This window comes from Toxorhynchites rutilus, chromosome 1 (assembly GCF_029784135.1).
Source record: "Toxorhynchites rutilus septentrionalis strain SRP chromosome 1, ASM2978413v1, whole genome shotgun sequence".
Taxonomy (NCBI): Eukaryota; Metazoa; Arthropoda; class Insecta; order Diptera; family Culicidae; genus Toxorhynchites; species Toxorhynchites rutilus.
The window spans coordinates 94,812-122,210 of NC_073744.1; the positions used below are offsets into that span (position 1 = coordinate 94,812).

The window sequence follows — 27,399 nt, forward strand, 5'->3', positions numbered from 1 at the left end:
GCTGTTTCGTACGATTTTCTAATGCATATGCGATGATTAGACAGTTTTTTACCCTTAGCACTGTGTTATTGCTGCATAAGCAAATATGCATCTGCAAGACGGAAAGGTCATGAACTATTTTAATGGATGTATGGGCGATTGATGTATGATATTCGCAATACTTAATGCCGAAGATGTATGATGTTCTAATGTGAGGAACATATTTCCAGTAATTAATATATTCATGTTCAAGTTCAAGTTCATACACTTTAACGGTTAAGTACGGTTAATATTCGTTCTGCTATTGCTGTACTTCAAATAATTCGATTGTTTAGGATTGTTTAGAAATTAGACATACAACAGGTGTGAATTTCATGAATGTGGCTTTATTCTAAAAATATTTTTTGTCATTTTTATTTGAGCATGATATTGTTACCAGGAAAGAAGGAGGAAGGAAGTTCAATCGGGATGTCAAATTTTTGATCACTTTTTGTGGTAATGTAGGATATACGGCCTCAGTGGGTATCAGTGGCGAATGTTGTCTTCCAGATCAGATCATGGGCTAAGCGAAATTATTTGTTTCTTTTAGAGTAAAAGTGGTGCGCAAACGATCCATAGATGTACAATCATGTCGACCATAGAATGTGCGAGGAGCACCATAGAACTAAATCATGGTTTTCGTAAAAAATCAAAACGATTTGCAGACGTTGTTCAGGTGTCAGTCTATTTGTGACGGAATAGCAATTCAAATTAAACCAGAACAAGTGAACGCCGTCAATAAATGTTGCAAATTTGAAGTTCTGATTATCTATAAGAATATCTATCAACATAAATTCAACGAAGTCGTTGTAACATACCCGGTCCCGTTGAAGAAAAAAGTTTTTTCTTATATTTCTGTATAAATAATTTTTTGATAAGGCGTGGAATACATCCAACATAAAATGTAAAATCACTGGTCTTGTCTTGAATGGCACTAACGTTCCTACTGGAACTTTCGCCTTCTCAACGTAGTATTGATTAGTATAACTTAGTTGAGATTTCTTATGGAAAATAGCGCGCCTTGAATGTTTTCCGAGAGGCAAGCTCTAATAAAAATGTACGTTATGTACGTTGCGTATTCTATGTATTTTTGATACCACAGCACATTTTAAAATAAATGGTTTGTTTTTATACCATTAGTCGGTAGCAACCAGGAAGATACCTTCTTCTCATTTTGATCCGTATCAGCAGCTTGTCAAACGAAATCATCACAGAATCATCGCTTCACTCAACATATCCTGCGATGTGGCTGTTTGTATATAAGCAGCACCTTCATTTATAGGCTGCCATGTTTTGTATTTTTCCTGTTATTACCGACAATGACTCAGTAAAAACTAACAAACTGGTGTGTGTCGGAGTGGAATTTTTTTCCGAGGGTGTTCAGTGATGACAAGACGTTTGAATGAGTTGGTTGTTAAAATTATGTTATTTCCTTGTGCTTTGAATTTTGGAAGGCGTTTTTGAAATACGAAATAAAAATGTTGTATATACCAACCGAGTTGTAGTTGAAAGTTTTATTAAATTTCTCCACCCTATTATAACATCGGTCAAACTTTGATGAGAACTCACCCTAAATTTTCGTTATTTCCAACAGCTGTGATCACAAAAAAGCAGCAAACTTCCAGATCTGATGAACAGCAGCAGCAAAGCATCATAAATATATCCATTTATATTCTTCCAATACAGTCTACTGCAGCAAACTTTTGACAGCTCTTTTCTTTCGAAGATGGACCTTATGATAATGTCTTAAGAGTGTGGGGTAGATTGAAAATAAAGACAAGGATTGATTCTTCAGAGAAATGAACTGGAACGCGCTCAGAAATGAGTGTTTTGTCTAAATTAAATCAGTATGACTATCCTTGAACTGAATTGAATTGAATTAACTAGTTTATGTATTAAAGCAGTAGCAGTAGAAAGTGTAGTTGTTCTTAATATCACTATGCGTTTAACTATTTCAATTTACGAAAAAGGACTATTTCTACATTCAACATGTTTTGTGCTAAATTTATGGGTTGACTATATTCAGGATAAATACTCCCAACTATTTAACATTTATAAATCATGAACAGAGAGGAATAACGTTTTCTGCGCTGGAGGACATAAGCAAACAAGACACAAATTAATTGTTGTTCTTCATTTTGCCATTCCGTGCTCCCCACGTCTGAGAACAGAATTGAATCAACAGGTATTCGATCCAATTATCATGCCATGTAACGAATGAGAGTTACATTATCATTCCGGTGAACCAATTTGATTGCGGCACGAAAGTTTATAATCCCGTCGAATGATCGTAAATAAAGATTTCTGAACATTAAAAGTACAAAAACAGTTTCTGTATATAATTGATTATTTTCTCTGGTTACTCAAACAGCAAGCAACCTGCATCATATTTGTTTCTAATAGGTCTGGAATCATGTTCAAATACCTCAATCGAAGGAATATTTTTGCTCTTTGTTGTACCACTTGAAAGAAATTTAAAAACCACTACGCATCTGTAATGAAAAATGAGCATAATCCCTAAAAGAGCTCACGGAATCAGCTACATTGTTCTACTACTTCATTGGGTCAATGGTGATTATTAGAATCCGTTTTCTTACTTTTTGAAGGTCAAGTACAGTGTGACTGAAGACGGTGACAAAGAGCATTCATAATGCATCGCATTCATTTTCCATGTTTTCATGAACTACAAACATCAAAAGCACATCATCGCCTCTCCTTTTATTTAACCATGAAGCGCGAAACTCAAAGCAGTTGTTGGTTGAGAGTGATAAATTAGAGGTAATTTATTTTATGTTTTATTTACGCTTCCCTCTTCAGCGACAGGTTTCCTTTTAAAACTTCTTGGGGGTTGATCATTTGTTACTTTACGGTGAGGCAATTGATGTCACATTTAGACACTGGTTTATTGATCCGAAACCATGATAAGCGGTTTTGTAGCAGTCAACATAGCTCGTTGGTAGACTACTGAATGATTTTTCAAGGTTTAAGTATGTATTACTCACCGACACCGGCAACATGAATTTTTTTCATCCATGGATAAATAATTCTCTCTCCGTCGCTAGTTGTATTTATCATATCATCGCCGAGATCATTATCGGAATCCAGTTCGTCCAGTTCGCCATCATTAGATTCCGTTTCTCCCGGAGATCTATCGAGCATCATTTGTTCCTCATCAAGATATTCATCCTATATAGAAAAAATTATATTTCAAAAAGTTAGACCGAAAATTATGTAAAATTGATCATCACAAAACTTTGTTATAATATAATTTTTTTTTCAAATAACTTTTGAGAACTGTTGTCTGTTGAATTCTTAAATTCAATCGATATTGAATTTTTATTTCATTTCAGGTAATTTGTTAGTATTTGTGGAATATTACACAATGCTAAATTTCGAAGACTCTCTATCGCATTGTTTATTGATGATAGGTGAAAATATTGGGTGGTTGAATATTGTTTGATTTTTGTAACATTTTTCGTTACAAAGAAAATTCCTTGTTCTCAAGTGATTATAAATTTGAAGGTCACTTTTTCGCGGTTGTTATTGATATAATAAATTTAAATGTATATCTCGTTATTTCTTTATTTATTCGGTTTGGCTCAAGAGAAGATTGCCTCACGATCAGGGATTTTTTGTCTAATAAAAATTCTCCGACTTACATTGGTGAACGCATATAATCTTGTTATTGGGAACTATTCGGCGAAATCTCAAATTAGTATTAATATCAAAGGAGGAAAGTTTTCTCTGGGAACGTAAATGTCATTTAACAAGAAAACTGCTTGGGTGTATGAAAATGAAGTGGAACTAGGCAGTAATCATTGGAGTAACCCTTGTCAAATGAATTGAAACAAAATATAAATTTTAAAATGCTCCTAATTGGAATTGCTTAGTGTTAGTCTTTGTGGTAGTCAACGAATGCCATAGAGTGAATCGTTCGCTATTTGCAGTAGGTGCGTCAACTCATGCTATACGAGAGTGAAGAGTCTAGAAATTTGAAAAAAAAATCTTCATATTTCTGAAGCTCAGACATTCAAGAATATACCCTAGGAAGGGCTTTTCGAAAAATTCCATTATTTACCGAGTTATAGCCATTTTAGTTATGAGGTGGCTTATCTAGTACGGCAATAACAATTAACTTCAAACGAGTTTTTCAAACTGGCGTACACGATATCTTAAGTTCTACTGTACCGATGGACCGATGTCGAATTCCTATGAATACAATTTGTATACATATCTCTATCGCATGAACTAATAAAACATAAAAGTTTTCAAATTTTACTATTTTTAAAAAATCGTGAAACGTAAAAAAAGTTGTGAACATCTTTTTTCTCCAAACGGCCGTCATTTTGTCAAAACACATGTTGTTGACATCCGAGGTTTGTGCGATAGCGGTTCCTTTTCTGATTTAGAATCTGTTCGATATTTTTTTGCTTCAGATATCCAAAAGGGCTGGAATCCTGTACGCCATGGTGGTTTTTTTGAACCACCTCACTTCATCAGCTTGTAACTATTCTAATTATGATTTTTTTCCGTTCAAATTGTTAAAAGATAGATAAACAAATATAATGGATCGTCAAAATATTATTTGTTTCATTTTTTTAGGTTACAAAATACAATCCCATCGCAAAGCAGAGAAACAAAAGGAAATTGAATGGTGAATGGCGTGGATTTGAGTTATTTTCTTGGGAGAAACTTTTTTTTATGCGGTCCCTATCTACCGCACAAAAAAAGGTTTGCCTGCAATTGAAATGGTGCTCGGAAATCGTCATTTAAGATTGAGAGAGCTAGTCCGTGAATTAAATATCTCTCAAGAGACCGTTCCTCATATTTTGGTTGATCTTTTGGGCATGAGAAAAGTCTCAGCACGACTAGTGCCAAAAGGGCTCAATTTTCTTCAATAATTTCATCGCAATCAAATGGCTGAAAACATGCTTGAACACTCAAATTCTGATTTCACGTTCATTCTGGTGACAAAACATGGGTTCGAGTTTTTCCTATTTCCGAAACTAAAATTACCAATTCGTGGGACTCCCCTTTTGCCAGTATTGAAGATGTAAAAACGAATTCGTTGCGTGAACTGAAATGCAATTCCTGAATACGGATATACAAAGTGTTTCGTTGACTGGATTGTTCGAAAAAGTGTATAGCTCCAGAAGGGGCCTATTTTGAAGGTGATAATCTGAATTTAGATGATAAATAAAGCATTTTCTTTAGGAACACAAATACATATACGACTATATAATATTAGGCTGTCAAAAAAGTCCTACGGTATTTTTTTTGAATTTTCATATGTTCATAAAATTAGTTAAAATCATCTGTTTTAAGTCAAATATGCGCCGTTTTGTTCGATGACTTGTTCCCAACGAGATGCCAACTTCATAATACCCCTGTTATAGAAGCTCGCTTCCTTATTAGCAAAAAACTCGGATAGCCAATATTCACAGGCCTCTTTTGTGGCTAACTTCTGACTACCTAGCTCGTTCGCCATGGACAAAAACAGGTGGTAGTCACTTGGTGCAAGGTCCGGACTATACGGCGGATGCAAAAGAACTTCCCATCCGAGCTCCCGGAGCTTCTGGCGCGTCACCAAAGAAGTGTGTGACCTGGCGTTGTCCTGATGGGAGACAATGCGGCCTCTGTTTATCAAAGATGGCCTCTTCTTCATGAGTGCTACCTTGAAGCGGTCCAGTTGTTGGCAGTACAGGTCCGAATTGAGCGTTTGGCCATAGGGAAGCAGCTCATAATAGATTATTCCTTCACAATCCCACCAAACACACAGCAGAACCTTCCTGGCCGTTAATGAGGGCTTGGCCTCCGTCTGAGCCGCTTCAGCGGGCTTCGACCACGACCGTTTGCGCTTCACGTTGTCGTAAGTGACCCACTTTTCATCGCCAGTCACCATTCGCTTCAGAAACGGGTCGATTTTGTTGCGATTCAGCAGCGATTCACATGCGTCGATACGGTCAAAGATGTTTTTTTGCGTCAACGTGTGGGGCACCCATACATCGAGCTTCTTTGTGAATCCAAGCTTCTTCAAATGGTTAATAACGGTTTGATGACTTATCCCCAGCTCTTGGCCGATGCTACGGCTGCTACTATGCCGGTCTTTCTCGGCTAATTCAGCGATTTTATCGCAATTTTCGACGACAGGCCTTCCGGAGCGTGGCGCATCTACGACGACCTCTACACCAGAACGAAAACGTTGAAACCATCGTTGTGCGGTGGAAATGGAAACTGTATCAGGTCCATAAACTGCACAAATTTTATTGGCAGCTTGAGATGCATTTTTGCCTTTGTCATAGTAGTACTGTAAAATATGTCGGATTTTCTCTTTATTTTGCTCCATATTTGCGACACTATAACTCACGAACGACTTAACCAAACAAAACACTGTCAATGACTATATTATAGCGCGTAAAAATATCTTTCCAACAAGCTATAGTATGACTCGATACAAACAGAATTCAATTTAGTGATTTTGTGATTTTTTAAGATAACTTTCAAGTTGAACTTCGAAAAAATCGTTTCAACTTGCCCCGGTGTATCTTATATAAAATATTCAATATTATTGATCAATAAAATTGAACGTCTATGGGCCGCTTAAGGCTGGAAATCACAATATCGTCAAAGGTCTTGAAAGTACATTGCGCAATCATTGAAGGTTGACATGGTTTTGATGGATTATTTTCTGAAACGTTTTCAACAACAATGCAGCACGAAAGGTATTGACAAATTTTCGTTTTTCTTTCTTTTTTCTTTTTCTTAAATGGCACTAACATTCCTAGAGGAAGTACTCAATTACTCAGAATCTACTGCGTTTCAAGCTATAGCTTATTCATGCTGACTCAATATATTGCAGCCAGTGTTGAGAAAAATGATTGTCGCTAAGCTCAAATTCCTAGATTTTCATACTACATTGTATTGGAAATCTATATATTACAAACGAAAATCAGTCTGACAGACCTAGATAATCAGGGAATATGAACAGATGATTCTTTATCCTCCAAAATGTTTTGAAGTTCATTTTTTCACCCAGTGTCATATTCATCTTGATTATTGAAGACGCCAAAATTGAATTTCATTCTAGCGGAATGAATATCAGCGGATCGCCTTGATGGCATTAAGCTTCGTATGTTCGACTTGTGGAACGACAATGATAATGGATTTGCAAGTGGAATAAACACACTTTTAATATAGAAATTATGAATGAACATTAACTTTTTCCTATCAAATGTGCACTCTATGTAATACAGTAACACGTTTCTTTGCAAGTGGTGTAAAAATATTGAACGAAAATTTTGTCTGATAATGATTTTATATTACAATGATATGTTTTAGTAGAAATATCAGTAATTTTATATGAAAATGTTTGACTAAGGTTCAGTATTACGTGTTTATGCATTCAAATAACATCACGCCCGAAAAAGTCAAGTTTTCGTAATTATTACCTGATCATTATTTTGTGTAGTAATTTCTGTATTACTTATGTTCAACTTGAAAAAAGAACGTTTTTTGAAAAGTGGTTATTTGACCACCGTTGGTAGAAATAGATATACATGAAATGTTGATAGGTTTAGTGTTAAACATACATCGTGAAGCACAGGTAATAAATCAGAAGAATCATTTAATTGAAAACTTCCACTAAATATTTATATTTTTATCTGAATGTTGTATTATACACAATAGCGAATGTTCATGGTAATCGGCAAGACCCACAACTAGGACTTTTTTTCCTGCAGTAAATTATTGTACTTCAATATCCAACCAATAAGACAATAAACGCAATATAATGACCTGGAAACTGGTTTTGTCTGTTGAAATACATAAATACAAATAGAGTAAACTGTTTTTCAACAATTTCAACAGTTCGACTACTATTTATTTGAAATATTGAAAAGTACAGTACAGTAATACTATTTATCTGAATAGTACATTCACCTGATCATTTCATAATGAGAAAGGTAGAATGTAAGAATTTAATATTGAAAAAAGATTAATTAACGAAGATAATTTTCCCGAAAATAAATAACAACAGATTAACCTGAAAGAACAGCTTATTCGTGAAAAAATGAATGATGAACAAACAATAATTTTCTGAAATTATTCATTTTGGATATTCACATTTAGTAACTTAACTTAAATATCCAGAATGAAACAAACAAAAACGAAGAACGAGTAAAAATGCAATAGCTTAGCCATTCAAAGCCAAACCGATAAAGTGGATCTCAGATTCTGTTAAAATTGGTAGTTTTGTTGTTCAAAATATTAGACCCGCATTTTTTATTCTTTCATTAGGGCGCATAGTGGTCGCTATATTTTTTAATATTTTTTCTTGACAGCTGAGGTTTTTTACATAACATATTCAAAAATCAGAGAGGCGTTTTTTTCGTTTTTGGATAATGATTTTTCAAAGTGATGGACCGATGGTCCGAAAACTCAACTTTTTTCCTTTTTTCCAAAAATTACTTTGTTCACAAATTCATAACATGTGAACTACCAGATCGATTCAGATTATCGATATACCAAATTAAAGCCAATTGGTTAGTCTGCTTGCAAATAAAAAAATTAGGATTTTTTTTCGAAATTATTGATTTATATGTTTTTTGTAATTCGCTTGGTTAAGTATAGAGGACGCTACATATTTTTATATTTTTTTGTTGAAAGCTGAGGCTTTTTTTACATAACATATAACAAAATCAGAGAGGGCGTTTTTTTGTTATGATTTTCCAAGCTTCGCGACTGCGACTGTAACATGGTTACATTAATAATATTCATTATATTTTTTAAATCTTCGACTATCCATTATACCAGACTTAAATCAATTTCGATTATTGCATTTGTATCTCATAAATCAAATAGATTGAATTTAGGTAATACATCTTTCCCGGACTATAAGGACCACCATATCGATATCCATTCTGATTAGATCGAATATTTTGACAAGACAATCTAATGGTTCTTAACTGACTGACTGACTGTTCTTAATGGTTTGCTAATTTAGGTAATACATCTTTCCCGGACTATAAGGACCACCATATCGATATCCATTTTGATTAGATCGAATATTTTGACAAGACAATCTAATGGTTCTTATCTGACTGACTGACTGTTCTTAATGGTTTGCACAAATGAATACAATCAACCAATAAAAAATACATTTTTTATGCTATTTTTTTCAAAATGTTTAACTTGGCATGTCGATCATCTAAATCGATCCAGTAGTTCAAAAGTTATGATTTTTTGAAAAAAGTCATCTTTGGAAAAAAGGAGAAAAATTGACGGACCACCCTAAAATGGAGATGGGCACACTAACGAAAAAAACGGGTCTAATATTTTGCGATAAGGAGCAAAACTACCATGTTCACGAAAAACTGAGAACCACTTTATCGGTTTGGCATGGAATGGCAGAGCTATGAAATATTAGGTTCTATTTTATAGCTAATTCTCTTCACATGTTCAAGATTTTTATGCTTCTGATTTCTTATGTTAAAATTACCTGCCGCAATATCGACAAAGTGTTCCAAAACTTGTGTTAATGAGTAAACGACCTCTCAATTTTTAATAGAAAAGGGGCATATTAATTGTGCATACAGTTTTTTCTACAAATGAAATGGTGCATCATTTCTTAATTTTGTTTTAGCAGTTTTCCATTTAAATTCGTATGTTTGCTGCGCTCTCATGTTGTATTGAATAGATTATATTTCTTATCAGGAGGTTTAACAAAAACATAAACCAATTTTTCGATTTTTTTTCTTCTCCATTCGTGTAAACAATTCATTCGAGTGAATGTTTCAATCAGTTAACAAATGTTGTATTCGAGTACTTCTGACGTAGGACTACGTCTTTCATTAAGGTTCCCGAATCAGAAAACAGGTCACGTTTTTATGACTAAAGTTAACGTTAAAAACTGTTTTTGCTGCGAACTGATTTTGACGATTTGCACACCAATCGATTCTTGAATTCTTGCGACGTAAACTCCACCCTTGCACAGAAAGTACGCTGTTATTAGGGTATACATACTGCACACCTCTAAGGAAATTCTCGAAAGCAGACCCGATTTGCTGACGAGCGTCGAACGAAAATAAAGTGTCTTTCTTAAGGCAGGCCAGGAAGAAGTTTGAGTTCGAGTTTTCTATCCTTCACAGGGGCCCTTTTCAAGGCTGAAGACGAATGAACTGAAAGAGTTTAAAGTCTCTTTAATTCAAGAAGAAGAAAAGAAGACAAAGAAGAAGAAGAAGAAGAAGAAGGAAAATTTTCACTTCCCGTTTGGCGGTCATCGAAGTAACATCGTTGCCGGCGAGCGTAGAATGAAAATGAATTGTCTTTCTCATCTTGTATCATCTTAATTTTTCCTCGAGCTTTGGGCGCGAGTGAATATTCCACTCGCTGTGGATCTGGCATTGCAATCAACACATCGAGCCGAACCATGGCAAAGTAGGCGTAATTATGTTTTTCGTCACATTATGTAGGAAAATATATAGCTGGGCCATCATCGCCAGCTCACAAAGAAAAGTATTCTTCTGCTGGAATGCTATATGTAATTTAGTTTCGCGTTCCAGTCGGAAAATTGCAATACAACTGCAACTGCACCTCACGCGCGAAACTTTTAATTCGTTCATATCCTGTACGTATGAATAGCGCACCTTCGCTACTTTTAGTTGTCATTTGTATTTGCTCTCATGCGCATCGGCCTCGTACCGATGCAACAATCTCCTAGCTTTGTTAACTTAGTTGAATGACGATGCACGGAAGATCGTTATAGGTGCGATACCACTGTGGCAACACTAAACAACATGGAGCACGATGCTTGATACTTGAAAATATTGCCATTTTTGTTGTTGTTATGGGTTGCCATAATATAGTGAAATGGTTACGGAATGTGGAATAATGCTGGGTGCTAATTCGGGTCAATGGCATTCGGGTGAATGTATTAAATTTATTGAAAATCAACAACCAACATATTTGATGGTGAATGAATAATTTAATGCCTTTATAATAGAAAAAAATTCAATCAACAAAACGCAAATCTTTCTCTTCTAATTTCAACAACTGAAAAATCAATTGTTCGTTCAGCATGTGATGAGTTTAGGTATTGATTTTACAGGTTATGATTGAAGTTTCAAGAGAGTTATGCGACAGATAATAAGTTTGTGTATTATTTTCGTAGGGCAAAACGATTGAACCAACCATTTTTTAGCTGCTGTTTCAAACCTCGCAAATCATCGTCATCTTTTCAGGGCCACTAAAAATTTCTACTAAAAAGTTAATGTTCAAATTTCGATTCATTCTAGAACAATATCCAATGTGATGAGCAAACCAATTAAATGAAGTAATTTTGTAGTCCTATGTCAACGATGCGTTCGTTTCTTGGACAGCATCCATGTTATTTCAGAATAAACAACTTTTTTCTGAGAAGCTTTTTTCTAATTATAATGAAAAGAAAGTAGAAGAAAACGAAATGTTTTGTGGTGTAATGTTCAATTCATCATTGCAATAAAAATAGAAAAGCATCTTTTCATTTTTTTAAAGTCCTTTGCAATGGAAACATACCGTTGTTTGGAGCTATTACCACTACGGTATGTTCTTGCAATACAACTTTATCTTTGAATGCAAGAAAATATAACAATCGCTCATGATTTCTGATCACAAAAATTGGTTCAACGTTCTTTTACTGTTTTTGTATAAGAAAAAAGGCTCGAATTCAACTCCAAATCTTTGAATCTACGAAAAAAAAATTATGAAGCTTCAATAACGTTATGAGTTCTATGTAACTATGATTCAATTTTTTTGTGAGCTAGAAATCAGTTAATTTTTTGGTTGCTAAAATATCATTGAAACGGTATGTACCTGATCAGATCCAATATCCTCGCATCTCAGTCTCATACCAAGTTCCTGGAGTTGTTGTCCTGCAGGTACTGCCTCTTCTATTCGTCTGTCTAATTTCATTCCTATCAGAAGAAATATAATTCGTTATTATATATCATATGTTCATTCATATTAACAGTTCGGCTGAAAATTTTATAAAGTAACACGGTAAAACCTGTTTTTTTTTTAAATTCAATTTTATTATTCAACATAATTGCGTTCGAGGGCGATACAGCGATTATAGAGATCTTGCAACTTTTGGATACCATTTTTATAGTATTCTTTCGGTTTTTCCTCAAAATAGGCCTCAGTTTCGGTAATCACTTCATTATCGGTCTTAAATTTCTTGGCAGCGAGCATTTTCTTCAGGCTCAGGAGAATACGGTGGATACCGAAGCAATTCGAAGCCCAGTTCAAAGCTTTATCAATACACGAGATTCTGATTTTTCCTTTTTTCACAATAACAACAGTTGCTTCACTCTCAATGCTGTCGCTCACGAACCAATCGACCGATTGCTGTCAAATTTTGACACGTATCCATTGAAAGATGGTGCTTTGTGATAGTCAAGTAGATTTTTGCAAGAGGTGCCATCTAAACGTCAACCTTATAAACTTTTCAGCCGAACTGTTATATCTAGTTTCATGCTGTATAGGTTCTTAGTGTACATAAGTTTCCTCGATCTGAATGACTACAACGTATAGTGTACCTACTCATAAATAAAATAGGAGCGTTTTTAGGACTCCCTCATTGGAAACATTTAACACAAAGGTGAACTGATTAAAAAAAAAACAAAATAAAGCTTATTTTAGGACATTTTCGATGTGATCACCCCTTTTCTCGATGACGCGTTTTAAACGGTGAACAAAATTATTCATGCACAACTCTAACATTACGACTTCGATGCTGTTGAAAATCCGAGTTATTTCTTCTTTAAGTTCCTCCAAATTTCGTGGCTTATTAACATAGCAGTGGTCCTTCACGTACCCCCAGAGGAAGAAATCGACGACGAGAAATGTTTAAATTCTTACCATAAAAGGACAAAGTGTCATTAACACTCCTATACTCGCGCATTGGTCTGTCAGACTGAGAAATCAATAATTCGTTCATTTCTCAGAAAATATCAACACTACGACTTTGCGATTCTCTCTAGCTTCGTTGTTCGTCGTTCGTCATCGTTTAGCGTATCGCATGTGTTGGTACAAATGGGACGTGTGCCACTTTTTTAACACTTTCGGTCTGACACACCGTCGCGAGTATAGGAGTAACTTTTTTGGACAAGTGCCTTTTCTCATATTCTAGAATATTGTTGAATGAAATGTATAAATTAATGTTAGTGGCGTGGGATATTTATTGAATATAATGCAGAAGATCATTACCGGACTGTTCTTATTTGATTTCAGTCCATTTTTGTAACTGCATTGAACGGATCCATATATGCACTATTCGTCGATATATTCGTCGTTAGATTCATACGCTCATAAGCAAAATATAAATGTTTGACTTTCGTATAGTTATTCGCTAAATATACAGACTTTTGAAAGAATTTCACTTGTGGAAGAATTGTAAACAGTAAACTATAAGTTACAGTTTCGGGGATATTTTTTATAATGAAAAATATCACCAAATAAACAAGAGAAAGAAAAGGAAGTTCCTAGAAATTTTATATCATCTTTTTATGCCCTATCTATAAAAAGGTATCAATTCTTAGTTTACCAAGAATACAGAGACAAAGAATTTTAGAAATATGCGCACTTTATATTCCAGAACCTTTATCATCTGGTGATTATCTAGAAGGTCAGTAGGTACTTATCCAGAATCATAATTTGAAACTCAGTTGTTTGGTGAAATATGGTGTACCTAAAAGATACTGGGAAATAAATTATTCATGGAAAACAATATTTACAATACATCGTTCATAAATTTTATGAAAAACTTAATTTTATATTCAAAAAACTTTTTTTGTAAACTGTTCACTATCGGCTTTCTGCCTAAGAGAATTACTTGATACGACTCTTCCGTTGTTGTATTATCAAGAGCACAAATAGAGAATCCCCCTGATGGATGTGAACTACTGCGTACATTATTTTGAACTATTGTGGTATGCCCCATTTTTTCTACTACGGTTCAAGTTTATCTACTGCTTGTTGATGAAGAAATAGACTGAAAGCTATAGCGAGATAGGTACCAATCAGGAATAATCTGTTTGATGAAATTTATAATCCTGATCGGCGATACAAACCAAACTTCCTTGGGCTCCAGAATAACCTAATCAAGGTGTTGAAGTTTGCGTCTTGGTAGGGCTCCGCAATTGCAGAGGAAATAGCTCGGGGATACCTCGGTATGATAAACGTACGAGCTGGCCGAAGATATCTCGACTGGCTCGAAGGAAGTTGAATCAGGAAGTCCGATTTTTGTTCGTTTTTTGTCGTATATCAGCGATAACATGGCGAAAATTATCTTTCAAGGTGTCAATCTCTGTGGCGTCAAACGTCTGTGACTTATCGGTATACACAACAGACTTCAGAAGGGGTATGCCCAACGACGTTCAACCGCATGAATTGGCCTTTTCTAATCAATCAATTGGCAAGGCGCACAAAACAGTAACTTTTTAGGATGGAACGGATTTTCTTCACTCCAATGTTTCAGAACTGACAAAACTGACTCGAATGGCGGCAATTACATCAGTACCGAAAAATTCATCTTTGCTGAATAGATCTTTGAAAAATCGAATGCCTTTCTTCCAATTTATTTACTTATTCTATATAAGTCTTGTCTTTTCTTACATGGTACAAACATTTCACATTTCTATTTAAACATTAAAGGCATATCATTATGATTTTCAGAATAAAGGCCAACAAAGACTTGACAGCCCAGAAAAAATATTTTTCCGAAATCTTGGTGGTAGTCCTATTTATAGAAAAGAATGTTGTCACCATCCGATCTCGTCACAATTCTCACAGTAAGTCTAGTGAATGTTATGGTGTAAAAATAACTTGTGATCACTTTGTGATGATAATGAATTGGCCTTTTCTAATCAATCAATTGGCAAGGCGCACAAAACAGTAACTTTTTAGGATGGAACGGATTTTCTTCACTCCAATGTTTCAGAACTGACAAAACTGACTCGAATGGCGGCAATTACATCAGTACCGAAAAATTCATCTTTGCTGAATAGATCTTTGAAAAATCGAATGCCTTTCTTCCAATTTATTTACTTATTCTATATAAGTCTTGTCTTTTCTTACATGGTACAAACATTTCACATTTCTATTTAAACATTAAAGGCATATCATTATGATTTTCAGAATAAAGGCCAACAAAGACTTGACAGCCCAGAAAAAATATTTTTCCGAAATCTTGGTGGTAGTCCTATTTATAGAAAAGAATGTTGTCACCATCCGATCTCGTCACAATTCTCACAGTAAGTCTAGTGAATGTTATGGTGTAAAAATAACTTGTGATCACTTTGTGATGATAATGAATTGGCCTTTTCTAATCAATCAATTGGCAAGGCGCACAAAACAGTAACTTTTTAGGATGGAACGGATTTTCTTCACTCCAATGTTTCAGAACTGACAAAACTGACTCGAATGGCGGCAATTACATCAGTACCGAAAAATTCATCTTTGCTGAATAGATCTTTGAAAAATCGAATGCCTTTCTTCCAATTTATTTACTTATTCTATATAAGTCTTGTCTTTTCTTACATGGTACAAACATTTCACATTTCTATTTAAACATTAAAGGCATATCATTATGATTTTCAGAATAAAGGCCAACAAAGACTTGACAGCCCAGAAAAAATATTTTTCCGAAATCTTGGTGGTAGTCCTATTTATAGAAAAGAATGTTGTCACCATCCGATCTCGTCACAATTCTCACAGTAAGTCTAGTGAATGTTATGGTGTAAAAATAACTTGTGATCACTTTGTGATGACCAAACTTACAAAACTGCTTCTCCTAAGTCTACAACCACTAATTTGATATCCTTGAAAGGGATCCAATGTTTATGAAATTTGTCAAGTGTTTTTTGGTGAGATTAATGTTCACTAAAAACAAATTTACATTTTTTTTCTACGATCAAAAAGTTCGGGAAGATAGAAAAGAAAAGACCGATTCTCGCGTTTTTTTTTTAAAGTAGAAAGAATCGACCCGAAAAATCGTAAATCGGATAGGAAAAGATCGATCTTCTAACTATCGATTCAAGATCGCCTAATTCTAAACGGAATGCAATTTGTTCTATCCGCACTGCTTAGTGAACTTATGGATTCGGGTTTTTTCCATTTCGGAGTAATGCTGTTTAGTCCATATACTATAAAAAAGAACTATTCGCAACCTGCGTCATGTTTCTTGACCTATTTGTTTACTTATTGAAACGGTTCGTTTCTCGAATTGAACCATATTTTTCGTAAAAAAATCTACACAATTTGTAGTATTCGTTCAGGTATCAGTCTATTCATGATGAAATGGTAAATCTAATTAAACACAAACTAAGCGATGACTATCATGCGCATATATCAAAAAGAGTTGCCAATTATAAGTTTACAGCGATTCTATATGAAACACCCGGTTTCAAATTATAGACAACAATCAATGGTAGTATTCATATAAATACAAATAATCAAAATTTTATCATCTCTATTGGGAAGCACTGTTCATAAAGAGTTTCCCAAATGTGATATTGTTAAAAAGGAAAATAACACACAATAATTTCGGGAAGATGTAAGGGGGAGGGGGCACATTTGGACACTTTTTTTTCTTGATTTTAATATTTTTTGTAAACTTAAAAAAAAAATCTGAATTCATCCTGGTTGTCATTTGTACATCAATGTATTATATGAGCATGTTAGAGGTGTGTGTTGATGCGATCTCGAATGGTTTATTTGAATTTTTGAAATTTGGCTTTTTGTCCGAATGTGCCCCATGTGTGGGGTAGTTTCGGACAGTCCTGAGGCACTTTCGGACAGCTAAAAAAAATTCCATTTCCTCTTATTTCCAGCATATTCTGCATTTTTCTGTTTATCAGTATTTGTCTGAAAGGTAACTGCTTGCTTAGAGAGTCAGTAAAAAAAATCGTGATTTTGCTTTCTTCCGTTTTCGAGTGATGGTTTTCCGCGGTGAAGTTTTTGGAAAAGGTTCAACATTTTCCGGGGACAAAGTTGCTAAAGTAAAATCTATCTGTGCTGTAGACGCAATGTTTTGCAGCATTGTTATATTACCCCATGAATCAGTTGCTACCTCCGCTTCAGTAGGTGAAATCATTTGAGCATTCAAATTCTTGAGAATGAATTGTGCAATTTTCTCGGCAATATTTAATTGTTTCCAAAGTGCAATGACTTTTTGATTGATTTTTTGAAATTGATTCGTTTACGTTGCTTTTTGCTACCTTTTACAAATGTTCCAGAACATTGAGAAACAGTTTTCCCGTTATGCAACCGTTAGTTGGTAAATCAGCAAAGACAATGGACCCAGTTGGACCACATGTGAGCTAGAATTATGAAAACTTTCTTTTCGAAATTAGTTCGGTAGCTCTTTCCATCTCATCTTTGTTGATGCTGGTTCTATCGATTCTTTTTGTAGTTTCGAACCATCATAAGGTCTGAGAATCAGACTAAATTGATGTTTGTTAGTAAACAACAATCAGACACAAATTTTATGGGGTATTAAACAGTGTCCGAATGTGCCCCGTGAACGATGTCCGAATGTGCCACACCATCATCCGAAGACAAATCATAATTTTATCTAATAAATAGACCTTCATTTCCCCGTTGTATGTACGTATTTTTCATATCATATTCGTCGCAGCTCTTTTTGCACAGACCGATCTGATTGGAGTGAAATAGCAGCTGTGTTGACTGGATCGAACATATTCTGTTTCGACTAACTAACTCGAATGGCGGCAATGTTCTTTCCATTAAATGCTTATTATTTCCCTTTACCGATGGTAACTCATTGAAGTAGTTTCATTTTTCGGATCTATTTTATTTACCTAAACTAACTTGTAACGGAATACAATTCGATTATTCATTTTTCATTACTACGTTTAGTCCATATATTCTGACAAAGAACTACTCGCAACTAGTTGAACACCGGTTAATATAAAAATACAAGTAAACTTTTCACATTTGGTTTCTAATAGTTTTTAACTGCTTTGAATTATCAAATTCAGATAGATTTTTTTCGTTACAATGTTACAAAAAAATTGAAACCCATGTTTATTATATTTTATCCACATTTTCATATTTGTATAGATTAGGTATGCTTTTTCATGAATATTGCGTTCATTCATGCACAATAGTACATTTGAGAACTACAAATATTATTAATAATCAATTCATAAATGAAGGAGAATATCATTTTAATACACCAACGCATTGCAAGTTGAGACAAAGTAATTGGCAATTGGCCGAATTCACTTTTGTGTATATCACATTTATGAACAAGGAGATTGTTCCTATTCGTTCACCAGCTTCGTGAATTTATAAATATCGAGTACAAATTTAATGATTTTGTTCATTTTCGGTATATGATTTCTATCCGCGTCTCGCATTATATTGCAGAAGTATCTTAAAACAGGGGTTTTCAGAAATTTTTTTCAGCGGAGTACTTTTTCAATTTAATGAAAACAAAATGTTGCTCCGTGTTATTTTTATCAAAGAATCTTCAGAATGTGGAAAAATGAACACTAAAAGAAAAAAAAGTCAGTAATTTTTTCAAAGTGGGTCCATGATTTCATCAAGTACGCGGGGCACTTGAATGCTTCGCGGAGCACCATTTGAAACCCACTGCCTTAGGTCTTAGAGCATAACACTATTAAATTAAATTTAGTTTGGCAACATTACCTAATTCTTGTAACCCTATAACGGTGTTGCTGATTTCATCTCCCGTACATTGCAATGGAACATCCATTAGAGGTTGATGTCCGTTGGTACTATAGAATCCGGAATAATACGTAGAATTTGACACGTATCCATTATTTTGATTGGTGGTTGAATTGTTTGTTGGCGTTGATGATTGAACAGGCGCCGAAATTGGAGCTGATGGATGCATTTGAACCGGGGAAGCGTATCCATTATGATGATGGTGATGATGGTGGTGATAATAATGTCCACCCATACCATGAGCATAACTATTGTAGTTATTCCCATTACTAGCACTATTATTATGATGCAGTATTTCACTTTGTGCATGCTGTAAGTACTCATTTCCGTTCTGTGTAATACCATTAACATTGTTATATCCATTATGGAAACTGTAATCATCACTTGATGGAAATTTTGGTTCTATATTGATACCCATTGATTGAAGATGATGTGGATATCCCATCAGAAAAGAACTCATTTTTTATTTTCACCGATTAAGACTCAGCACGATTTTTGAAATGCACTCACTAGGGATTTAAGGTCCCAACAACACTTTTTGAACCACTACATACGTCGAATGGCACTTAACTCTGCTTTCTATATTTGAATAGAATTATGGGGCAAATAATTTCGCGATAAAACACTACGTCGAAGCACTCCGTTAATATCCAGTTTTAATTGATTGCCGTTGGTATCTAAATTTCGCTAAATGAAAATCTATATTCCGTCATTACTCTCATACGAACGTCCGCATCGATCGACAAACTCTTTTGTTATGCAGTTGACGAATTGTAGTAAACAAGAACGATGTTGATTTGTTGTTCCGTAGAAAGGGAAGGAGAGAATTATATGTATTTATCTCTTTCCTCCGTGTAGAACAGCGAACGTGAACTCCAAATGGAACAATTTCCAGTAAAAACTTGACTCCGCCTCTCAATGTTGTTATTCTGTTTCCTCCTGATTTACGTGCACCGAATGAAAAGAGATCCATGTTGTATTCAACACACATACACATCATGAGGAAATACTGAATTCGAGGCAGAGGCGAATCAGTGATGCCAGATACAATGGAGATCTTTCTTTTGGATTTGATGGAAAAGTATTGCACCAACAACACCCGATTAATCGGCAAAGTAATGCTCCAATAACGGCATACTTATTGTAATGTAGCTCTAATAAATGTATGAAATATTGTTATCAATAATTAAAACATAATCGTGTCGTGTCGTCTTTTTGTGATTTCTACATACAAATAATAGTGTTTGGGATACGATTTTTTAAATGTGATATCAGTTCTTTTTTTGCTTTTAATTTTTTATAACTAGTAGCCATTCGGCAAAATCAATGAAAGACAGAATAGGGTCACGACCATGAATATCTGGAAAAAAGTTAGAGTGAGCTTTCTTGCTGTTCAAACATTTGGAAAACCTATCAGCAATGCGGAGACATGACTTATAATCTCAACAGGGTGGAAGCGCTCAATAAAGAAAAATGATAATTCACTTTTCGCGTACATTCGTTCCCTAGATATGAATTCGATTGCTAATTATTATCTACAGAAAAGTATAAATATGATGTATAATACTGTATTTTTGTATCATCATTGATAACAATGAACTTCAGCTCGAGTTGATGACGATGAATGACGATTAACGCTGCAGATAGTCTACCGGATATTCTTCTACACTTTTTCCTATTATTATAAACATTAACATGCATTCATTTTTTCATATTTCATTATGTAACACTGTTCCTACCAAATGTGTCAAAAGACACATTTTAACGCTTTCGCGCAAAAGACACATTTTAAGATTTTCGCGTGTACCTATCTCAACCAAGTGTTTTTTGATACAAACGCAATTCAGTAAATTAACATAAGTGAGCAGGCCAGTTTTTTCGGTGCAACGGGGCCTTTTTTCTGATACTCCTTGAGCTCTAAAAATTTGCTTTGATTTTTTTTTCTATATTATAGTGTCTTTCAACTCTTGTGGCTGGTTCATCACTTTTACTTCCAATTTTGGTAGAATGTTGGGAGTGAGAATCGAACTCGTGATCTTTAGCGTGAGAGGTGTGGATGTTATTTGAATTTTGAATTTTCATAATAAGTTACGCATGTGTTCAAAGTCTTTGTGCATTGTTGAATAACTTTACGCGTTGTGTTAAAATTTATTAATACAACCGTATTGTTCCATAATTTTTGCTTTTCGATTTCAGCATGTTCTTTCGAAATTTTGCATCCTTGGATGTAGCTACGCTGAAGCATTAAACTAAATTGTTATCATTTAACGAATACAATTTGCATAAATGACACCTAATATCTTCAAAGTGTTCACAGTTTGCACCAGATGTGCATTGCATTTTGTGTCGTGTCACCAATATCAACGGCTTTTGTTTTTCTACAAAATCAGTCTTCGGGAAAAACCTGGTCATAATGCACGAGCGGTTCTTTAACTTGTTCAATTTTCCTTACTAATGTTAAGCGACAATGAGATTTTTCTCGCTCAAACATTTTGATTATTCTACTAAAGGATGTAAGGAACACCGGGGGAAGTTGAAACACGGGGTAAGTTAAAACGGAAGCCATAACTTTTACTAGGAGTGATGGATTGACGTGATATATTTTTTCAGTAAAAATTAATTTTCAACCCACCAGAATATAAGAATACCTTAATTAATTTCAAACGCCTTTGTTTACTTTTCCTCGGTCGTGAAATCAAAACAACCATTTTTGGGCACTGACTCAATCGATCCGAAAACACTGTTTTTTTCCAAAAATATTATTGATAACTAAACTGAAAAATCTTTTTCCGTATAGCTCTGAGCAATTGAATTCACCCTATGTTTGTTTCAACTCTCGGGCTGTGAGAATCGACTTTTTTTACACTTTTCTGCAGGAGCCGAATGTTATTTGTCGGTGATTGTTGTATGAATTAATGATTATAAATTCAAAATACAAAAAATCATTAATGTTTCGTTCCTCAGTATGTTCATCAATTCATAAATACACAGACTTGAGACAAGTCAAATTTGTTAATTTTGCAACTACGGGACGTTTAAATATTACGCAACATAAATTGCATCAAATGGTTTGCATAAAAATGTTTAAACTTATTTTGATTTATTTCTAAACATGTTTCCACAAGGCATCCCCTCCTCTCTTTATGAGTGCGTTACGTAATATTTCAATGATCCCATAAACCTGATCGTTTTGAGTGGCTCTACTTTGTCATATAAGCGTCTAAAATAGTAATCTTGATGTTATTGTTTCGCATATCAATTCGTGTATCAGACTACTCCTCCCAATCCCACTTGTACCAAAACTCTTTTTCCAAATGTTTATATGTAATTCCTTCAATTTATAAACCAGTTGTAGATAATTCGAGAAGCGAAACCGCACATTAAATTCATGATAGTTCCGCGTTTCAACTTACTCCGCTCTACGAGACAAATTGAAACAATGCATATGAAAACTATTTTTTTCTAAATTTATATTTTTCGGAACACTCAGTGGGAACTTTATTTTTTATCGAAAGTAAGCTCTCATTATTTTGTGTATGCTGCAAACAGTTTTTAGTTTAGTGATTTAGTGATTTTTTAAGATAACTTTTAGTTGAACTTCATAAAAATCGTTTCAACTAGCACCGGTGTACCTTATATGGACAGGAGCATGGCTAAGGGGTCTTGTTAAAAAACCGATCGATGAATGGAAAATATTTCAGACAAATGATTTTTTATCTGTTAGTGCATTGTGATTGAGTGATTGAGAGCACGTTATCTAGCCTCGGTATGAAGCTGAGCGGGTCAGTGGTGCCCTGGAAAATTATACTGGTGGAGTAAAATAATTTGAAATTCTATAATTTGACTATTTTTCTGACTTATTGTCTATTTTTAGAGGACCAAGAATATTTTGCATTATATTACACTTGAGCATAATGAACCACACTTTTAGGTGAATGAGTTCCTCCACACAACCGTGTATGTATTGATTGGACGCATGTTGATGTGAATAGTATTGCGAATCTTCGTCAACAAATTGTACTTAAAAGGCCACTCCCCAATCGGTGTTTGACTATACCAAGATGCATATTGTGAACTCAAACGGTGTTCGGTATCCCTGTGATTTAAATGTTGTTCAGATCTAAGACAAAATAAGTTTACTGTATCAGTAACTACAAATACAGTACACTACTGAATAGGTGCAAATATAATATATCAAATAGAACGGTGAATCGTTGCACTAGTAGTATTTCATATTGTTCTAGATGATTATTCGATTACGGGGATCCAAAACCGGATAATGTGGTTAAGCATACAAAACTATAGTACTCGAATCTTCAGTATATGTGAATGTACAGTTAACTGAATATTGTATCTGTCAACACGAAGGATATGAAAAAAAAGGTGGCTCTAGATCCCCTAAATTACAACGGCCATTTAATCTAAAGAAATTTCTGGGTTTCGGCATTGAAATGTATAGTAAATCCTTAACTGTGTTTTCTACTGGTCGGTGTGGTTTATGAGTGTAAAGAACGGAAAAAGAGGCGGCATTTGAAGTCCTTTTTAGACACGTTAAGAATGGTGGTCCTAAACCGATCCCCCATGGTCATGAATCACGGCTTGAGCGGCGTGCGCGGTGCGTTGTCATACTGTAATATCATTTCACCGTTTCTCCGGGTATATTCCGTTTTTTCGTCAATGTAAAGTTTGAATTTATAATTTCTTGTCGACAGAGATCTGTATTCACCGTTTCTCCCAGTTTTAGTTTTTCTGGATCCTCCACACACAAAAACTTCGTTTTTCGGCTGGATAGATCTCGATTTGCAGTGGCACCAGATGAAAATCATGATTTTTTGCGCTTAGGGTTCTCGAAATAATGTTGTAACAAACTAACGATGTGCTTCGACCGCTTTTTTCTTCAAATGAAAAAAAAGTAGCGAATGCCGCAAAAGTATTTTTATCTATTCATGTACCAATCATAATATAAGTAACCTGCTAATGGTTCTCAAAGTATGTATTACTACTATTCTTTTTAGTAAAGTTAATTATAAAATTGCACTGGACACCCTCTTTTGAATCTAGAAAACGAAGTTGTTGAGTTAATTGTTGATAATTTTTTTTTCTCAATTCGAAGGAAACACTTAAAATGTTTGTTTCGCATCTTGGAAGTAATGGGTTATGATTTCGTGGAAGTGATGCCACAACCAAAAAGTTCTCCAAGTATTTTGTAGCATTTATTAGAATTTTATAGATCATTAAGCAAGTTCAAAGATCTAAATATTCGCTGTAGCTGCTGTTGAATATTAATCTAGGAAATTATGGATATGGTCAAATCGATGAAGTCCATAGACAAACTTAGTAACAGGATTGAAAGCCAATTGCAATTTTCGAAAATATTCGTACCACAACCAACCGTGATGCCACAACCAAAAAGTTCTCCAAGTATTTTGTAGCATTTATTAGAATTTTATAGATCATTAAGCAAGTTCAAAGATCTAAATATTCGCTGTAGCTGCTGTTGAATATTAATCTAGGAAATTATGGATATGGTCAAATCGATGAAGTCCATAGACAAACTTAGTAACAGGATTGAAAGCCAATTGCAATTTTCGAAAATATTCGTTCATTGTTTTGGCGTAAAACATATCTCTATACTCAATAGCAGAATAATCAGAGATCGAACAAGTTTCAATGAGATATGTTGAGGTGAAAAATTTTAGTGCCACCAAGGTCTGCATCGAATAGTACACTTTTTGACTACATTAGTCTACATTAGTCGAAGCTAGTGGAGGCGATCTGGCGTAGTGGTAACATCCATACCTCTCACGCAGAGATCACGAGTTCAATTCTCACTCCCGACATTCTTTCAAAAATGGAAGTAAAAAGTGACGAACCAGCCGAAATGTGTTGAAAGTCACTATAAAAGAGAAAAAAAAAGTAGTCGAAGCTATCCAGTTTTGGCTACTGTCCATTAAGACGCTAAGGCCTTTAACAACTTCAGAGTAAATAATATTCTCGGTGCACATTTTGACAGACTGGACTCTGTGCACATCCATTTGTCTAGATTTGAAAATTCAACTCACACTCCTAGTAACTGACAAGCGGAAGTCGAATAAAATCTTGTTTTGACTTCCGGTTGACTGATAATGGCTCTAAATGACCAAAAATGACAATTAAATACCCACGATATGAGTACTGACAGAAATCGAATATCGTATTCCGATGCCAAATTGGGACTGAAGATGGCGTTTTCCAGTTCATGGAAAACGGCCCCAAAAACCGGAAATGGCATGAAATCACATAATACGATCGGGAATTTTCAGGCAAAAAACGTGCAAACTATGCATAGGTCGACGTCAACGTAAACGCCAACATAAAGAAAACAAAGGCGCACGGTCACCTTCAAATGCATGCTTCAACACAATGACGCCACCGGTAGCGGACATAATAAATAATAATAATAATAAGTTAATAAGAAGCATCTAACAGTACAATCAAATGCGTTCTGCAGGTAGTACGCGCCGCCTCATGGAACAATTTTGTGCGAGCTATCGATGGTATGCAACGGAAGAGAATGGCCAACTTTTGGAGGTCGGATCAGGATCAACTCGATTTTTTTTTCTAATAAAAGTATTCCGTGTACTAAAGGATGTGGATTGTGGATTCAATTTATATAGCTTGTTTTGGTGAGCAATCAAAATTGCCTAGTTTCGGTATCGTTTGCGAGCTAAATGAACATTCAACTGAATTTCCATACAAGTCAAAATCATTTTTTTCCTTTTCAACCGAAAACTTAAAGAAGTACTAAAACGCTAGAATGAAGGGAGCAGGAAAAAGATCACCATACAATCAAGTTGTCCGCGTTATGGCACCTTCCATGTGACACTACTGAAAATTCGAAAGTGAGCGCCTTTCCTGAGATCGAAAGAGGAAAAAGAGGGGTTTCGAGACCCGGAAATTTTGCAATACTATATAAAGGAGGTAATCATTTAGTGCCAGATCCGGACTATATGGTGGATGACTTCTCAACCATGCTCTCGGAGTTTCTGGCGAGTCATTACAGACATGTGTGGCCATGCGTTGTCATGATGGAACACAACACCTCTTTTGTTGACCAATTCCGGCCGTTTTTGGTTAATCGCTAGCTTCAAACGGTCCAGTCCACAGAAAAACTGTAAAATATGCCGGTTTTTTTCTTTGTTGACTTCCATTGTCAACACTCTGTAACTCACAATGGAATGGAATAAACGAGAAACAGCAATTTTTTTTAGTGTGAACTGTGACCTTTACGACGAGCACAATTTGAAATTGTTTGATAGATGCTATACAAAATAATGGATTTATTTCTTCCCATCCTTATACAGTTATTCCATGGCAAACCGATATAGTGGTTCTCAGATTTTCGTGAAAGCTGGTAATTTTGTTCTTTTTGGCAAAAACAATAGACCTGTAGACATTTCTATTTTAGGGCGGTTCAAAAAATCAACTTTACCCTATTTTCTCAAAAAATGAGTTTCGATGATTTCGATGATCGCTATATCAAATTAAAAGCAATAATTTATTATAATTAAAAAATATTTTTTTTTTAATATTACACTTGCAAAAAATTGGATTTTGTTTTCATAATTATTAATTGTATTTGTTTTTCATAGTTTTCATGGTCTCAGGAAATATGAATAAGTCAACCTGGGCCATATCTGGTGAGAAGGTGCTTGTTCAATCACATTCGCCATTTTTGGTCAACAATTCGTTCACAGTGAACGATCGATGAGCTAGTACATTATTCTGGTGTAAAATCCAAGTGATATCCTTCCCCAAGTTTGGCCGTTTGCGACGAATTTTCTCTCTCAAACGCCTCATAGCACCAAGATGATACTCTTTATTAACCGTTTGGTTCCTCCGGGAAGAATTCCGAATGGACAACGTCATTAAAAATCGCCGAGCAAAAAAAAAGTTGCATCTTTTTAACGGGAATTGAATCCAGATATTTGTTTCACGGGATGTCTATTCGATCACAGGATCTCCTTTGTTGAGACACAGAATACAAAAGAACAATATTTCGTATTCTGAGTAAAGCAGAGAAATCTGACTGGATTGTTCATTGGAAAAGTCTATTGCTTCAGAAGGAGCCTATTTTGAAGGAGTTAATATAAATTTAGATGATAAATAAAGCATTTTCTTTGAAAACATAAATTCCCGGTATATATTTGACATAATGTGTGTATGTGTGTATATAATTTTCATTTGACATTTAACTTCAAAAATATGTTAGTGTATTAAAAATATCAAGTTTCGTCTCGAATAATGAGCATTTCCGGTACTTAAGTTTTTCAATTTGAAGAAAAGTGCGGTGCGGAAACACATCGTTAAATTGTTATAACAATATTTCGAGAACCTTAACGCTAAAATCATGGCTTTCAGTTGGTGAAAACAACCCGTCCATTACAAAGGCAAATAGTTCCGGCAAAAAGAAAATGCTCTGTGTGTTGTGGGACCAGGAATGTTGGGTGTTCAAGGCTCCTCAAGCCGGCTAAAACGCTGAATACAGATCGCTATCGACAAGGCCCGAAGACACGGCAAAGTGATATTACAGCATGACAACGTACGTTAACGGACGTGAAGAATGCAAAAAAAATTTCACTGAGATACGTTATT

The 27,399-nt window shown here is 34.9% G+C and overlaps 1 protein-coding gene across 1 annotated transcript in view; it reads right to left on the minus strand.

Moving 5' to 3' along the window:
- Positions 1 to 27,399, minus strand: part of LOC129761167 (homeotic protein deformed-like) — an 82,552-nt gene that overhangs the window by 2,421 nt on the left and 52,732 nt on the right. Inside the window, exons 4-6 of the mRNA XM_055758881.1 lie at positions 18,727 to 19,225; positions 11,866 to 11,966; positions 3,021 to 3,204 (exon numbers count right to left, since the gene is read on the minus strand). Of these exons, the coding sequence (XP_055614856.1) occupies positions 3,021 to 3,204; positions 11,866 to 11,966; positions 18,727 to 19,225 (784 nt within the window). The remainder of the gene's footprint in view (positions 1 to 3,020; positions 3,205 to 11,865; positions 11,967 to 18,726; positions 19,226 to 27,399) is intronic.